Source organism: Protopterus annectens, chromosome 2.part2 (genome assembly GCF_019279795.1).
Source record: "Protopterus annectens isolate FY-2018-M chromosome 2.part2, PAN1.0, whole genome shotgun sequence".
NCBI lineage: Eukaryota > Metazoa > Chordata > Ceratodontiformes > Protopteridae > Protopterus > Protopterus annectens.
This window is the reverse complement of record NC_056730.1, coordinates 655,517,671-655,536,698: the sequence shown is the minus strand read 5'-3', so window position 1 is coordinate 655,536,698 and position 19,028 is coordinate 655,517,671. Positions and strand designations below refer to the sequence as shown.

Genomic DNA, 19,028 nt, shown 5'->3' with positions numbered 1-19,028 from the left:
GAATTGTAAAGCTCACAGTGTAATTCTTATTTTGACTAATTGTGAAAGTATGAGGAATGTCTGGTCTGCTGTTTCCAGTGGCGGCTGGTGACTTCAAATCAAAGGGGGGCTGCAGGAGACAGATGAATGGGTGGGGTCAATGGGAAGGGGTGCAGCCAACTAGAAAGGGGAGGAGCTATGCTCAAAACCACAAAAACTAAATATACTGCCCTGGTTGCCAAACCGTCATTATGAGAGTCCAATCAAGACAAAATGAAGTGTAGAAGAATAAAAATATTTCAATGCATTGGCTGCATGACAGCTTAATATTTAGATGGAAACAAAAAAGGTTGTGAGGCATGAAAAAATAAATTACTTTTTTTTAAATACATTAATGGAATGCCAGTCAAAATCAAGTATAAGAAAAACAAGCAGCACTCAACTCAAACCATTTCTTGCACTGCAGTTCTAATTATAATTTATATTCAGCTTTATTAAAGTACCAAGTAACATGCTGAAAGTAGAAATCTCTGATGCCCCCACTTGTAAAAATGTTCCTTATCCAAAAAAGGACCTGCTGCCTGACATCTACTTGTTTCATGGGGAAAATATGATCAAAGTAAAAAATGAAAGGCAAACAAGAAATAAGCTCAAGATACATTGCTTAAAAGGATTACTGTATAGGTTATGGACCACACTAAAAGGATTACTGTACAGGTTATAGACCACGCGATTGGCATTCTGTTTTCGGGTAAAGCCTGCAGAGATGACTGGAAGTCTCCAAGTGTAATGAGACTCTTAAAATAATGTAATCCTGTCCTTTATTACAAATACTGGCATATGCATTTCAGTACCCAAGGCTTATACATTATCTAGTTAAGTATTCTCTACATGGCAACAGAAAGGCTTTCAATGTTGGCAATTCTTTAACAGTATGCTTATTAAAGCTTACTTGCATCTTGCAATCTCAGCCAAGCTTACCTAATGGTCATTAAAGTATTGCTACTTAAACACAGAGCAACAGGCACTTTGAGTAATAAGCATAAATCAACATTTCAAAAAATATGACAGAAACCAGACCTTTCTGTAAAAATCAAGAACGGATGAAAAGCCACTTTAGTACTTGTGTCTACCTTGGATGGGGGGGATACTCTGCACATTTACACTGCATAATTACTCCTTGCCTTGCTTCGACACATCCAGAGTCACTACATGGGGGAGTGGGGTGCAACAAGTATGTCACAGTTTGAAATGTCTCTGGCTGACTTGTGATGGCCCTGACACATTTGCCATACCTCTCAACCTCAGAGCAAGAAACCTGGACAAAGCCATACAAAGAAATGGGACAAAGACACAAAAATAAGGACAATTTTTAAAATATTGCTCTTATAAACTTAGAAAGATAATAGAGGTCTTGCATTAGTATGGATTTTCTGAATGGTATGAAATCTGAAACTCAAATGTGTGTCATTATTTTCTAACTTCAGTCTTTAATGATTTGTCACTAATTTGCCAAAAAAACACAATTTTATGAAAAATGGACCAAAAATGTGATGTAAAAATATAAAATAGCAACACAATACAGCTGGAAACCTGTCAAAGAAGGGATACTTTAATATTAGTACTGCTAACTTGAGCAGCTGACAAAATAAAAGAATCTACATGCATTTCTAAAATAAAAGTAATCTAACTGATTATTACAGTTATTTCTTAATTATAAACCCTCCATGTTTTCTTCCAAAATTGCTATTTTGCGGAGGGATCATTAGGGGAAGAGCAGCATTTTGAGCCAAAATCAGGGACAGTTGAGAGGTTTGGCTATGCCTAATTCTATAAACCAATTTATTTGTATGTACCTCGCAACCTGTTAATGCAATAAATCTGGACAAGGCAAACATTGCTCTTGTATAAACTGAGACAGTTGATAGAACAGGTCTTACTTTAGCATGCATTTTCTGAAGGTTATGAAGTCTGAAACTCAGTGTGTCATTATTTAGTGACTTAATTCCTAAATGATTTACCAGAAAACCACAAATTTTATGAGGAACAAACCAAAAATAAGAAGCAAAAAATCTATTCATTCTTTGAAAATCTGGACAGTTGGGAAGTATGGTTCAGCTGGGGCTGCCTAAGTTTGCCACCCTTCCCCCTCACAAAACCATGGTCAAATGGAGCCTCCCCCTGCAGCCATTCCAATGATCCATTACTTGGCTATTTCACTCCATTTACCATAAGCACTAATGTACATGCTGATTTACTTCTATGATGATTTGAACTTCATTTGAAAGTTTTATTTTGCATTTTACAGCACAAACACTAAGACATCTGCTAAACAAATTTGGCATTAAAACTTCTCTGCCATTGAAACTCACATTCATTGAAACAACATTGAAACCACATTCAAAGAAAATACATTTTACCCGTGGCATATAAAGATTAATTCTGGGCTGTTTTCAAATCATAGGCCCCTTGTATATGAAACATACATGTGCTTTTTGATACACCTTCCTATTACTTTGAACATTTTTCCAGTAAACAATGAAACAAAATGCATGCACCAATGACAAAACTGCCCAATTCAGAACATTTCCATCATAAAAGTCTACTCAAACTTCTGCAGTCCACTATTCTCAGTAAATATGCACAATTCTACAGTCCACCATTATCAGTAAATATGCACAATCTCTTAAGAAGTAAAAAAGTCATCTAAATAATTCCACATTAAATAAATCTGTAATGAAGAGTTTGCTGCTAGCAATCACCTTTATATTTCATGGTTTCATCGAAAAATAAAGTGTCTGATGCCCCTGAGGAATAAATTGCCTAAATTACATTAAAAATAAGCTAGTAATATTGCAATAGGAAATGGATGGCAAACTGATAACAGGCTCATAGTTAGTATCTTAACTTTCAGTACGGCAGCATACACCCCTTATGGGAGTAGAACCAACAACCTTCTGCATCAAAAGCAAGTACACAACCTGTTGTGCTATTAGCAATGCGAGCTGTCTTAGCATAATTAGCACTAAACTTTTCTTCCCCTGCAGCTCTCAGCTCCTTGTAAAATCTACTCAATACACAACTGCATCTCAACTTCGCAGCACAAGAAATCTGGAAAAAGCCAAATTTATTGGGGTGGGTCAAAAGGGCAAAAACCAGGGACACATTAAACATTGCTTGTATAATCTTGGAAAGCTGCTAGAATAAAATGATGTGTTACCACCATACATTTTACTGCCAAGGTCCCTGTGCAAAAGAGTCAGAACAACATACCACTATGCCAAATCACCTGCTTTGTGAAAGATAAATGCTGTGTTACCACCATACATTTTACTGCCAAGGTCCCTGTGCAAAACAGTCAGATCAACATACCACTACGCCATATCAGCTGCTTTGTGAAAGAGAGGAAGACTGAAACTTAAATGGCTATCATTTAATGAATTCAGTTCTCACCATAGCTGTCAACCTCTTAGCACAAAACACCTGGACTAACCCAGTAATGAGGGAATACAGCCCTCAAACATATTCAATGAATTCAGTTCTTGCCATAGCTGTCAACCTTAGCACAAAAAACCTGGACAAAGCCAATAACAGGGTAATACAGTCCCAAAAATAAGGACAAATTTCAAATAGTCATCTTATAAACTTAGAAAATTGCTATAATAAAAGGTTGTGTTACTGTATATTTATTGCTAGAATAAAAAGTTGTTTTACTATGTATTTTCTGAAGAATATGAAGTCTGAAATTCAAATGCCTGTCAATTTTACTTCTGACGGAACAAAAACAATTTTCAGCAGAGGCCCAGGGAGAAATACTGTAGACACATGTCTTTGTAAAATGGCAGGACACCAGAGCAAATCCACACAAACACAGGGATAAGATGCAGACTCCACACAGAAGGCACCTCAGCCAAGAATCAAACCAGAAAGCCTATAGCTGTGAGGCAACAATACTGCCATTGCACCATCAAATATGTAAGGAATTAAACATTCAGAAACCTGAAGTCTGAAATTCAAATGCCTGTCAATTTTATTTAGCATTTGTTAATCAGGACAGTCTGACTTGGAACAAAAAAACAATTTCCAGCAGAGGCCCAGAAAGAAAGAATGCAGACATGTCTTTGTAACATGGGAGGACACAAAAGCAAACCCACACAAACACAGAGAGAAGATACAAACCCCACAAAGACAGCACCCTAACCAAGGATCAAACCTGAGAACCTGCAGCTGTGAGGCAACAATGCTACCACTGCACCATCAAATATCAAGCATTGCAGCATTTACAAACCACAGATATTATGAGGAACAGATCAGATCAAATATGAGGAAAAAATCTGCAATTTTTTTACAAATGGTGGTGGGTAGGGAATTCAGGCCTTTAACACCTGCATACAAGGTACAGGGTTCAAGCCTGAGGTATTCCCTACCACACCACCATGAGTCTAACCACCAGTATATTGCACCTGGGGCATTCACACAAACACACACACACACACACACACACACACACACACACACACACACACACACACACACACACACACACACACACACACACCTTGTTGCAAACCACCATAAATGCACCTGGGGCATTCACACAAACACACACACACACACACACACCTTGTTGCAAACCACCATAAATCCAAATGCCTGTAGCAAACCACCATAAATCCCTGTCCGAGTAAGCTACGCAAATCCACACCAGACCCCACCCCGCCCTCGTGAGATCTTCCCCCGACGAGACTGCAGCAATGACCCTGATGTGTTTTCCCAGCGAGTTCCAGGACAGTCTATGCAGTTTAAAACTGCATAGACTTCTGGGAGCTCTGTTCTTCATGTTTCCCAGTCAGGACTGCTGCTGAGACAATCTGCGCATGCTCCAGACTGTCTCAGTAGCAGTCTGGACTAGTGCGCATGCGCGAAAGTCCATGATTTTGTTTAATTTTTTTTCTTTTTATTTCTTTATTTTTTCTTTATTTTACAGTTGAGGGGGCTGCAGTCCAGCAGTCCAGTAGCACGGGCCGCCCCTGGCTGTTTTCTCTTGTGAGCAAATATCTGCCTTAAATTACTTAGTTTCTTCTATTGTGCTAGTCACTGCTCTTTGTTTACAGTTTGTGTATGACTCATTTGATAATTCTTCCAAGGCTATGGCCTCTGGTACCGTTTTTGAGGAGGTTTGCCTGGCTGCATTTTCAGAACTTCCTAAGAGGATGTGAATAATGAGATTTTATTTTCTCTTTTAGATAGAGATTCACTTTGTGATCCCTTTACTGCAAAATTGATGAAAAAGTGTGATGGAAGAAGTAAGTTAAATCAAGGAATCTCTAAAATTTTCTCCCATCCTTTTTCTAATTTTCTAATGAATTCTGTAACCCCTCATCTAATTTGGCATAATGGCAAAGGTATTCCAAAAAGAATTCAGGAACCCCAAAAGCCAAGGGTAGTCCAAGTAGTTTTTCTGACTATTTAAGGGACTTTTTTCCTCCCTCCAACCATAGTAGTCCTTTTCCGTTTTAGGAAGTCTGAATCTCCATTTTCTCTTTGGAAAAAGTTTCAGGCAAATGGGTTCTGAAGATCATTCATCAGGGTTATAGATGGCAGTGAGAGGATAATGTTCAATGCATTGATCACTGCTGCAATTGCCTTAGCTATATGAGTTATATCCTGCCAAGGATATAACAGACGGACAGTTTTCAAGGCTTCAAGGCACTTTCCAGAAGCCCAGTCAGGTAGCTTGATTTGAGCTGACAAAAAGACAAGTTTTAGTGCAAAGCCCTTCTGAGCTTTACTGCTGCCAAAATGTATGCTCCTCTGAGGCTTTCGAAGATTGATGTTTGGCTTTTGCTGTTCTTTTCTGGGCACATAAATTCCTTTTGGGGGAAGAAAAACTTCTGTTTTCTTATTTGTATTGCTGTTTTATCACGTTCCTCTTAAGAAAAGTTAGTTTACAACTAGGAGTATTCTATTTTAACAGACTGTCATGAGACTGTAACGTATTTTTAAACAGAGCACTTGTTTTTCCTGTCAGTTTAAAAGTGGTCTAACGTAACTGAAAATATGTTTTTTGTGGAGAAATTGTGATTATTTTATTTTTGTGGGGGTTGGCAAAAAGTTTTAATTTCCTTTTTACTACATTTTTCTATCAAAAAAGTAACAATCATAGAATTTTAGTGTTTACTGACATTTGCTGCTTGTCTTACCCTGGAAAGAGGCATCATTTTCAGCTAGACCATGAAACAGACTACCAGTTCCATGGGCTGTCTTTCTTTCAGCCACAAAAATAAAATTTAAGGAAACAAACAGCCTTTGCCATCTCAACAGGCTAGCGGTTTGCCTCAGCCACAGGTGGGTGACTCTGCTGTGGTCATTTGTTCTACCTCAAACCACTCATCTTTTATCTCAGAGCTATGTAGTGTAGCACCTACAGCTAGTATGGACCAGGGTTAGCCACATCCTCTACAGCTGTTTGGGTCCCCTCACTGGGTAATGGAGAGCAACACTTGTTCAGCCTGGGAAGGAGAGGGAAGAGGGAAGGTTCCCCAGTTGTGCCAGAATGCTGTATCCACCAGTGGGGAAGCTGCTGCTGCTATTAGTAATATGGTTGCCCCAATGTTTCCTGTCAAAATGAAACAGAAGACCAAGAATGTATCTAGTCCTTCCCACATTTCTTTGAATAAAAATAGTTTACTGGGCCTGTCTGATGGTTTAATTCAGACTATTGATCCTTTTTCTAAAGTAGTTTCTGGTAAAAGAAAGAGGGATACCTTGTTTCAAGCTTCATGAATTTGTCCATTAAATGAAAAGAAAAAAGTAATGGGCATTCAGAATCACCATACAGCTGAAACAACTGATGTTCATAAAGGTTGTTTGCTTGTAGCCCGTGTGCCTCTAATATAAGAGGTTTGAGGGGTAACTCAGTGGAAATTCTAGCTTGGTTAGAATTTTCTCTTGGTTTTTACTGATTGATTTTTCTGTGTGACCTTTTCACTCATTGTTTTAGTTTGTTAGGTGGGATATTTTGCAGACACCCTAATGGTAATGGACATCAGCTGGTTATAACAGCCATGTGTTTCTAATGTTTAGTCAAACAGTCCACTTGTGCTGTGCTGATGAGGCCATAACAAGGCTGAAACATGCATGTCCACAGCTAGTGAGGTTTGGCTTTATTGGCCTGAATGTGTCCATTAAATCACTTAAAAAGAAAAAAGTTATAGGCATTCAGAATTGCCATATAGCTAAAACACCTGATGTTCGTAAAGGTCATTTGCATATAGCCCATGTGCCTCTAATACAAGAGGTTTGAGGGGTCACTCAGTGGAAATTCTAGCTTGGTTAGAATTTTCTCTTCATTTTTTCTGAAAGATTTTCAAGATTCTGAATCTGAAAAGGAATATGCAAGGATGGGCATAGGGTTTCTTCCTCAGATTTATGATTCAGACTCAGAGAAGTTTTTAATTGTCCCTATGGGGGTTTATCTTTCTCTGAGACTATTACTAGAATGTACAAGAGTTTTCAGTGGGAGAACACTAAGGTTTCTCATTCCCTCAGAAAATACTGCAAATTGTTACAGAAGGATTTTCCAGAACCTACATCCATTCTGTTCTATCTGCTTTAGGGGATGTATATATTACTGCCTGCAATTATCCAGTTAGTCAGCCAGCTGTCCCCAAAAAGGCAAATAGAATGTATAAAGTTCTTAAATCTTTTAAATTTTTATACATTGCTCCCAAACCTGATCCAGCAGCTATATCTGTAGTTTAATCCCACTGCTGCTAAGCACCTAGTCAATTCCAATCCTAATCTCTTTGATAAGGATGAGAAAATGATTTATAGGCATGGAAAAAATATATACTTCTGCAACTTTGATTGTCAGAATTTTGAATTTTCAGGCTCATATGTTAAAGTTTGCTCTGAAGAATTGTGAAAGTATGAGGAACATTTTATCTGCAGTTTCTTCTTGTGAGGAAAAAATACTTTCATTTACTTAGTGTCTATTATTGCACAGGTCACTACTCATCCCTTACAGTGTATGTATGTCTCAGTTGATAATTCTTCCAGGGATGTGGCCCATGACACAGTTTTTGAAGAGGTTTGCTAGCTACATTCTCAGAACCTTCAGGATAGTGTTGAAAATGAGATTTTAAATTCACCCTTGGATAGAAATTTAGTGTTTGTCCCCTCTGCTGCAGAGGTGATCAAAAAGTGTGATGAAAGGGACAAACTGATCCAGGAATGTCTAGGATTTTTCAGCCCTCCTTTTTCAAATTTTCCAAGGGATTTTCTATCTCCTCATCTGTTTTTAGCAAAAAGCAAAATAAACAGTCTCAAGAAAATACAGGTAAACAGACATTTAATAAAAAATGGTAGATCAGACTCTTTTGTTTCCATCATTTCTTCATCACATGCTGTTCCAAGGAGTGATAGAACTAGTTCTTCTTTCCCAGGTGGGGAAGGACTTTTATTCAGGGATGTTCCAAGTGGCAAAGAAAGAAAATGCTTGGAGACCAGTTCTTGAGCTTTCTTTCTTAAATATGTTTGTGATCATGCAGAATGATGTCACTTCACAACCCATTAACATCTTCCTATTTCAAGATTCCTGGTAACAGTAGACTTATCAACATGTCTCTATTCATCCAGATTTCAGATGTTTCTTAAGTTTTTTTGTGTCTGGATCACATTATCACTTCTCTGCTTTACCCTTTAGACTATCCACTGCACCAGGGGTGTTCACAAAATGTCTAGCTCCAGTTATAGCTCATTGCAGGCTAAAGGGTATCTACATTTTTACGTATTTGGATGATTTGCTTATCTTTGCAGAGTCTTTTTCAAAGTGGCAGGAATCTTTCTCTTGGGTGAGAGATCCCTTACACAAGCTGGAATTCCGGGAGAAAATTCTTTCTTGATTTCTTCACACAGGAGTGTGTTTCTGCAATGTCTGACATCTCAATTCAAAGAGCTTTTCTGCTACAAGAAAAATAGATTTATATCTAAATCTATTTCTAAGGTTTTCCACTCAGACTTTGGTCACTGGGAGGAAATACCTCAGGATTTTGGGTCTTGTGGCATCTGTGATTCTCATATGATTATGATTCTCATAATACACTTGGTAAGACTCCACATGAAAAGATAATGTGGTATCAGAAATATCTTTGGTACCAGCAACAACCCTGTTTATCTTTTCATATCCCGGTGCTGGGGTTTCTCATAAGAGAAATCACTTGGTGAAGAGAACATATATCCTTAAATCCAGGTCTCTCCTTCTGCCTCCCTGCTCCAAAGTGGTCAGCAACCACAAATGTCTCAGACTTTGCTTGGGGAGCCGTTTCAGGAGGGTAAAAGTATAGGGGGTGTGGGACACCAAGGACAGATGCAAACACATAAATATAAATGAGATGTTTGCCCTGATCACTCAACTCCCTGAATTGTCTTTGTTACCTGGGACCTCTTAAGCGATTACAGACAACACCAAAGTCATGTAGTACATCAACAAGCAAGGGAGAACCAGGAACATACCCACTTTGCAAACTAGCTATGTTAGCTTGGGATATAGCCTTACAGCAAAATCTCACTCTACAGGCATCCTACATTCTATCAGAGCAAAACTGTGTGACAGACAAACCGAGTAGGACCAGGGCAGACCCTCATGAATAGAAAGTAGATCAGGGGGTCTTCCAAGATTTAATCCTTTTGTGGGAAGTTCCTCAAGCAGACCTCTTTGCCTCCTATCTGAACATTCAACTGGCAAGTTTCTGTTTCAGGACTCCATGCAAGAATGCCTGGAAGACCGGTGTCTTTTCTTTTTCTCGGACAGGAATGTTCCTGTATGCTTTTCAATCCTTTTCACTAATATCCAGGGTACTTCTGAAGATTCAGAAGGTATCCCCCATGATCATTGTGTGACTCCCTTCCAGCTCAGGCAACCATGATTGTCTCTTCTTTTGGAAATGGCTAGGAGCAATTAGCACAAGCTTCCTCACAAACTGGATCTACTCACAGAAGAACAGGGGTGTTTGATCCACTCTGACATCAATCAACTTCAATTGACTGCCTAGGTGATGGGGTTTTAATTCCTTATAGGCACCTGTTTACTGAGGATGTGCAGCAAGAAAGTCTGCTGCTAGAAAATCATATATCAGTAAATGGAAAAGGTTTTCTAGTTGCTACTAACAACATAATCAGCACCCATTCAGAGTTAGTTGTTCTCTGATTTGTACAGTATTTGTGTGAGTTATTATCCTGTAGCTTTTCTTACTTCTGTATCAAGCTTCATTTATTGGCCATTTCAGCACTTCTGTCCATGGATCCTCCTCTTTCTATGCAGTTTCATGTCAAAATATTCTTGAAAGGCGTTTTCATAAGAAGCCACTAAATAAACTGGTGGCGCCTCCTTGGGATCTTAATTTTGTGTTAGAGAAGCTAAGACTTGCTCCATTTGAACCAGCTCAACAGGCTGAATTGAGGTTCCTAACGTTGAAAACTGTTTTAATGATTGCTCTGACTTCTGCAAAAAGATTAAGTGATTTACAAGCTCTTATGGTGAACTAACCCTATTTCAGTTTCCATAGGGACAGTTTTTCTTTGAGAACTAATCCTACTTTTATGTCTAAAGTGGTATCCAAGTTTACCTTAAGCCAAACTATCTATCTCCCTGTTTTTTCCTGAATCTAAAAATGAGAGAGAAAGGATACATCGTACCTTGGATGCCCACAGATAACTCGGGTATTATCTTGACAGATCAAAATCTTTCAGATCTTCGGATCAATTGTTCATTTATTGCAAAGGTAAGAAGAAGGGACAACCTGTGTCAAACCAGACTGTTTCCAAATGGCTGTTTAAGGCTGTTAACTTTTTCTATATTTACCATAATAAAACTGTTACAGGCAAGGTCAAAGCTCACTCTACCAGTGCCCTGGCTTCATATATTTCTTTTTGGAACATGTTGGATTCTAGAAGTATTTTAGTAGCTTCTTCTTGGTTCTGTATACATACTTTTACAAAGCTGTATAAGCTTTATTCCTTTTCTAGGTCCAGATCAGTTTTGCTAGGACTATTCTCAGGACTATTCCCCTTCCACCTTTTAAATGTAGTTAGATAGGATAATTTACCCATATTGCTAAGGCTACTGTTGAAATGATCAATACAATGAACATAGTACAGTGGTGTAAATAAACATACCATAACGTAGATATTCGAATAACTGCTGCAGTTTCTCTCCCTCTATCCCCTTGTTTTTTTATGTGCTTTTTATGCCAGGGTGTAGTTGTTTATTTTTTGCTCTTCCTAGCATTGTGCTTTTAGGGCTCAGCCTCCCTCTCTCTGTTGGCAGGAAAGTTGTCTTTTAGTCAGCGCATCTCGAGCAGCCTAACAGTTTGGATGACTGGAAGGTGCCCTGAAGCTTTGGAAGCAGAGCTGCTGTTTTATCCTTGTCAGGATATAACCCATATACCTAAGGCTACTGCAGCAGTGATCATTCAAACATCTACTGTTATGGTATGTTTATTTACACAACTGTACTTTTATTTTTTTCTCCTGTCGGGGTTTTACGCCTATATATTCCCTACAAGGGAGAGAGACCTTCCACACTCTCCATTTAGTTATACTCATCTTTGAGTTAGCTGGTTGTAGGGAGGAGCTAAAGTGACATGTGAATCAGAAGCTGCCATTGGAGACAGCCAAGATTATTTAATAATCACATAGTGAGCCTTCATTAAATTATATGACTCATTTAAGGATTACCTGTTATGGTAAGTACCTCACACAGTTGTGCTCTGTGGAACTTTTACACTGGGTGTTCTCTAAAAATAAAATTTAATTGAAAATATTCCCACTTTATGTAGTTTTTTTGCGGAAAATGGCTTAAAAATTAAGTTTATCAGCTGGAACTTTACAAAGATTTTTCTCCTCAGAATATCAGCCGATGACTTGTCTACCTTCGCAATATCAGTCCATTCATTCTGAGTGGATGAAAGCTGGGCATTGTTAAGTGAGATCAGAGCGTTACTGCCCAAGTCTTCCATTCCTGTCTTCAAACCTCAATCAGGCCTTCATTTTCTGGTGAGAGTCAGATAGTAGGGAGTGGGGTAGCTTGCTGGTCGTGGGTGAAGTGGCCTACCTTCTTCCTATGAGAGCACCCACATCCTTCTTGGCAGCTCCTTCGAGTCTGCAATCACTGTCACCCTAGAGTAGTGTTCCTGCACATTCCATGCTCCCCTCAGCTTTCTTATGTTTCATGCACTATGACAGCATGGGCTTGGCCAGGCCGAACTCCAGTGGGTTATCACCTAATGATGGCCCTCACCTGACATTCCTCCTTCTCCCAGGATGGGTTAGCTGGCAGCAGCTGCTCAATCCCATTCTCTCTGGCCAGCATCTACAGGCACTTGAGCCGCTAATTGAACTCAGGTTGTCTGTGGTGTAGCTAGGCCCTTATCTCTGTATGCCACAGAGCTGGCAGAACCTTTGCAAAGGTTTGTCATAAAATACTCCCATTTGGTAGCAGGAGATGTTTCCTACAAGAAACTGTAAATATTCAAAAGTTCACAGTGTGTGTGTGTGTGTGTGTGTGTGTGTGTGTGTGTGTGTGTGTGTGTGTGTGTGTGTGTGTGTGTGTGTGTGTGTGTGTGTGTATCTAATGAATAATGGAGCACAATGAACTTATTTTGTATATTACAGGAAAGTTTTTAAGAAACTGAATTTCAGCATTCCTGATGATATAATTCAGAAAATTTCCAGATGTTCCCCTGGTGTAATTGAGGTTGTCCTCAACACCTTGAGAGAAAAAATTAATGTAAAGCAGACGGAGAATGAACACAAGATGACATTTTCATCTCAGGTTAGTTAAGAAATTCAACTGTTTTCATTCATTTCAATTTTGATTAGCAGAATATCAAACAAGAAATACATTGATAGAAACTGAATAAGAGGAATTGTATATAGATGTGTAAAACAAATAGAGCCCTATGTGTTACTTGGAAATACATTGAAAATGGACTGTGAGGTTCATAAACATAATGCTCAGTTGCATGAAGGCATTCCCCACAGTGTCTTTAGTATGCTATCTGTCTTTACCACAGTTCGGAAACATGGATCTCAGTAAAGCTAGGTGGTTACAGAAAGCTCACTTGGTCTTTGAATGGTGCACAGGTGCATGTGGTTCACTATACACACTGATGCTACGTATTTGGAAATCAGTGCGTGGCATGCACTTGCTGCACAGCACAGAAGGGAACACCTACAGAATAAAGTATGTGACATTGTGTTTGCTACATAGCTGTCCTCTGCTGTACTGTTCTCAGCTGTGATGCCACACGATAATTTATAAAACTGTTTCCATCTTTTGCCACGCTAGCAGAGCTATAGTTATTACCATGTTATAGTAATAAAAGGATTTTTCACTGTGCAAGCTCCCATTTGCTGGAGCTTGATAGCATAACTGGAGGATGCTGAGAAGTAGGGTCATGTGTAGTTATGGTAGTAGGTTTGTCAGCATGAAGAGTAACTTTGTTACTATAGGGCTTTTCTGACGTGTAAAGGGGGATTTTTTTGACACATCAGAAGGAAAGGGGTACTAGTAAGGTCAGAAGCACTACCCTTTCTCTCTGTATGAGGTACCAGTGCCATACACTACCTCCACTGGCATGTTTTCATTTGGTGTAGTGTTTCTGAATCATGTATGATCCTGGACGGGGATATTTGCATTTGTACATCATGCATAGAGCACTGTGGTACACAGTTAGGTAAAAGTGTACTCTTTTTGAGTTTTTCAGGGCTTTGATGTACAGTTCTACTACATACCAGCCCTGTTCCACGGGGCATAGTGTTTAGAAATCCTGACAGTTATATTGAATTAGAATTGAATTCAAGACAAACTGATGGTGCACAGATTGACTAAATTCTTCAATTAATTTTGCTTTCTTTTTTCATGAATACTGATGATGTTTGCATGTATCCAGTGTGTTAGTTTCATACATTACAATGAATCTGTCTTAATTTTAACTTTAAATCTACCTTTTCCCTAGAAAGTTAAGTAAAATTTTTGAATGTGGGTGTAAAGCAAGAAATTCCAGAGAATATGGCATTTTACACCAAATCAGTGAATCCAAAACAAAAAAATCATGGTATATGTCAGAGATATCATTGATTCAGGATTCAAAACATATAGTGGATATCTGCCAGAAAAGTATACCATCCCTACACTATATTCTTTATCATTTGAATGTTCCCCAGCATGTAAGATTATAATCTCAAGAAGGCAGCCCAGCTTTAAAGGGCAGCAGTTCACATTCTCACTTCAGTTCTTTCTTTTCAGCTGAAGTAAACAGTCCCATCAAGAACTTCGCAGTGTAGTGCTGACATGCCACCTAGGCATGGACTCAAGAGTTTCGGCTTCATATTGAGCATATACTCTTCAAATTAGTTAATGATTAATGATGTCTAATGAGAAAGTTATCAACAACATCTCTTGTGCCCATCCGATCATCCTTAAAGATGCTCATCTTCAATGCCTACTTTTCATGGGCATGATTTTACTTTTGCTTCTTTTTCTTGTCAGTCAGTAGCTGTATCTAAGTATCCAGAAAAAAAACACAAGATTAAAGAGAAATACCGGAGTTATTCAGGAAAATTCACTATTGACAAAAATGTGAAATATGGAGCCATCTGTTTTTCTTGCAAGAACAGATAGTGGATTCCACTATGTATGTTATCCTACCCCCACTGGATTCATCTAGCCACTCCCAGGGAAATTCTGCTCAGGTTACCTTTTTCTCCCTATTAGCCACACTACTTTAAGGAAATCTAAGGGAGGTGAGATGACTTTGCCTTCTTCTGTCTCTACTGAAAGCAAAATTCTTTGCATATTTAAAAGGATGCTGAGAAAATGTAAAAAATTGAAATGTGAACTGATTGAGTAAAGAAAATGACCTTCCCAAGATTTGGATCACCAGCCATCTGCGTACGTTGTTGGCATTCCAGTGCTTTTTGTTCTGGAGTTAAGTGATACTTCTCTTGCTCCCAGATCCAGAATACCCACCACACTGTAAGCAGTTTCACTTCAGAGCATCTCACTTGACTTCTCTGGAAGTTATTTTTTGACAGAAAAAAAAAACACCTTTCTTCACTGAGCTTCACATGAACCTGTGAGTACTAACTCTTCATGCAATGCTCCCTCATACTTAGAATAAAAATTCTAGGCTTCCTTCAAGTAATTTGAAGGCTTACCTGTTAAAAATAGATATGAAGCCTTGAAAAGCCCTAGTAGATCTCAGTGGATTAGGCTTCAGACTCCAACAGTGCTAGTGGTAAAGCTTTGGCATCAGTGAGTTAACAAAACAGGATTTTAATTCACTCACCACTCCACCAATTTTGGACTTAACACAAGTAATCCAGACACTTAAAGTCACTCAAACACTACTCATTATGAAGAAATTAAAACAGTAGTATCTCAACATCAAAGCGAAATGAGGGACATTACATTTTCTCTGTCAGACAAGGGCTCCAGAGTACTAGATTCAGAGATTCAGGTGAGCCTCTTGATAAAATAAAATTGGTACCATCAAAAGAATATGGAAGGGCAAGAGAACAGATCTCTGAAACAAATAACTGAAATAGTATCTTAGACTTTAAAAAGGAGAGTTACACTCTGTCCGAGGTTTATTTTATGGTATAACAGGAGTACACAGATAATTCTGTCTTCCTCCACCATCTCTCACAATGAGCTTAGATTTATAATTCTCCCTGTGGAGGTTTCTGTTTTTCTGAGGCTATTGCTAGAATGTGCCAGTGTTTTCACTGGGAGAACATTGAGGTTTCTCAGTCCTTAGAAAATACTGAGTTGTCACAGAAGGATTTTCCAGATCCTACACCCTTTCTTCCTGTTCTGTCTGCTTTAGTGGATGTTTGTGGGATATATAAAGGTCGGTCTATTAATTTTTTTATACAGTATTCCTAAACCTGACCAGTCCCACTTCTGTTAAGCATTTAGTTAATTCCAATACTACTCTTTCTGATAAGGATGGAAAATTATTGATAGGTGTGGGGAAAGAGTACTTCTGCAACTTTGATTTTCAGAATTTGAAACTGTCAGGCTCAAATGTTAAAGTTTGTTCTGATAAATTGTGAAAGTATGAGAAATGTTTTATCTGTAGTCTCTTCTTGTGAGGAAAATATGCTTTAAATAACTTAGTGTATTCTATTGCACTGGCCACTACTTATTCTTTACAGTGTGTGTATGACTCTGTTAATACTTCTTCTAGGGATATGGCTACTGGCACTGTTTTGAAGACACTTGCATAGTTACTTTCTCAGAACCTCTCAGATGATGTTAACATGAGATTTTCAAATTCTGTCTTGGATAAAAATTTTGTATTTGTCCCCTGTTCTGCAGAGGTGATCAGAAAGTGTGAAGAAATGGGTAAGCTGAGCCACAGAATCTCTCAAGATTTTTTTAACCATCCTTTTCCAAAATTCCAAAGGATTTTCTCATCCAATTTTGGCAAAAAAAAAAAAAACAATAAACAATCTCAACAAAATACAGGTAAGCAGATATTTAAGAGGAAATGGCAAGGGGATTCCAAGAAGAAGTCTTGAGCCTTCCAAAACCAAGGACAGTCCAAAAGTCTGAATGACTGTTCAAGAAATTTTGTGACTCCCTCCTAGTATGGCCCCCTTTTTTCTTCCAGAAAGTCTGAATGTCCATTGTTTCTCTTTGGCAACAGATATTTTCATACAAATTGGTCTGAAAATCATTCATCAGTGTTACAGATGGCAGTAGCAGGAAATTCCTGCTATCTAGGGGGTCATTCCTCATCCTCCAGATCAGGCTGTTTCGTTTCCAATGGTTCTTTATCACATGCTTTCCCAAGGGGTGATAGAACCATGTCCTCCTTCCCAGCTGAGGAAGGGTTTTTATTCAAGAATGTTCATAGTGACAAAAAAAGAAAATTCTCGGAGATCTTTCTTTCCAAAACCTGCTTGTGAGAGGGCCCAAATTCAAAATGATGTCACATCACAACCTGGTACCTTGTTCTTTCTTTTTCAAGTTTCCTGGGAACACTAAACGTAAGAGATGCTGATCATCACAACAATATTCATCCAGACTTCAGATGTTTCTCTAAGGTTTTGTGTGTCTGGATCACATTAGCAGTTTCCTGCCTTATTTTTTTTTATTTCTTCAAGTCTCTTGGTTTTCTAATACCATGATGGGAATGGACCCCATTCCTAAGTCAAAGTACAATTAAGGTTCATGAAGTTAGTATTGATGTCATCCAAAAGTGCTTTTCGCAGTACCCGCAATGTGCCCAGTAATGACTCCTCCTGAAATTCGTACGGAGTTACATGTATTGGTAGCATATTTAAATAGGATTGTAGACTCTTTTTCATAAGACCCATTGCTCCTACTACTATTGGAACTATCTAGGCATCTTTTTTCCAGATCGCTGTCATTTCTGCTTGCAATTCCTGATATTTTATGACTTTTATGTCTCTCTGTACGTAAGACACTGTAGTCACTGAGTGTGGCAATTTCGATGATCAATGCAACTTTTGTCTTCTTTTCTTGGACCACTATATCCGGTTTTCTAGCATCTATCTTTTAGTCGGCAGTGGATGATCCCATGTGATGTAGACTTCATCATTTTCTATGATGCTTTGTGAGTCATGTTTCCATTGTTTTTCAGCCACTCCAATACAATAATGTTTGCATAATCCACAGTGCAACAGTCTTGCCACATTATTATGCCTTTCAGTATACAGTCCTTCTGCCATTAGTATGCTGCAGCCAACAACGAGGTGTGCAACTGTTTCCAATTCTGTTTTACAAAATCTACATTTGTCTGTTTCTCACACATTTGCAATGGACTTTGGAAACCAACGTGTCTGTAACCCATTATCTTGTGCTGCCAATATTGACCTTTCATCTCTTGGTTTGAATTCGTCTCTCCTTAACCATTCCTGCATTCGCTCCTGATCAACATAAGTTTCTTCCGAAAGTTTTCTGTACTTGCAACTATATTTATACATTTTCCACATCTTGCTTTTTCATCTGGTCCTTCACCTTATATTCTTTCTTTTGTTTTTGGCACATTCAGTTGCTGACTAGTTTTTATACACTTGTGGTTTGATTTCCATTCCTGCTTGACGCAAATATGCTTCTGCTAGCCTAAGCAGGGAGGTCATCTTAGATTTATTCTCCTCTTGTTTCAAAACTTTCACTACATTTGGGTCTTGTGATGAGGTCAGCAGATATGTGTGGAGTCCCACGATTACAGATCTGTACATGTAATCAGTTTCAAAGCGACCCATCCCTCCTTCGGAACGGGGAATATATAATCTTGGTATGCACTGATTTTTATAAATCATTTGGTGAGCATGAAGCATCCTTCTTGTTTTCCTTTCTAATCTATCCATCACCTTTTGGGGCCAATAAATCATTCCAAAACTGAAAGTTACGACAGGAAGCCCAAATTGGTTTGTAGCTTGGATTTTGTTCCTAGATGTCAACTCTGTTTTCAGGATTAATTTAAGTCTTCTAAAGTACTCCTTACTAAGTTTTATTTGCATTTGCTTATTGATCCTTCATCAGTTTCGAAATATTTATACACTCCCTCTTGCTCAAGTTCTTTTATATCACATTCTTGTCCCAAACTGTTTTCCTGACATTGTTGTTTCCCTGCTTTAAAGGTTGCTTTTGCACATTTATCAAGACTAAATGACATTCTTATATCATCTGAAAAAGTTTTGACAACTTGCTGTTGTACTTTCAGTTCCTCATCTGATAAGCTATACAGTTTCAAATCGTTGACAAAGAGAAGATGATGAGTCTTTGCACTTTGTTGTTTTCTAGGAGCCAAATTATAGCCATGGCCTAAGCTGTTAAGTAGACAGCTTAATGGATTAAGGGCAAGGCAGAATAGCAGCAGTGACAGAGAATCACCCTGGAATATCCCCCCTTTGGATTTTTATCCCTGGAATAGTAAGTTGTCTTTTATCATGGCTTAGTTGCAAAGTGGTCTGCCACTGTTTCATGGTCACTGTAATGTAGTCAATCA

General features: G+C 38.5%; 1 protein-coding gene across 1 annotated transcript in view; it reads left to right on the top strand.

The window, feature by feature from the left end:
• SPEF1 (sperm flagellar 1) overlaps positions 1–19,028 on the top strand; it is a 516,028-nt gene that overhangs the window by 142,876 nt on the left and 354,124 nt on the right. Inside the window, exon 3 of the mRNA XM_044064457.1 lies at positions 12,655–12,814. Within this exon, the coding sequence (XP_043920392.1) occupies positions 12,655–12,814 (160 nt within the window). The remainder of the gene's footprint in view (positions 1–12,654; positions 12,815–19,028) is intronic.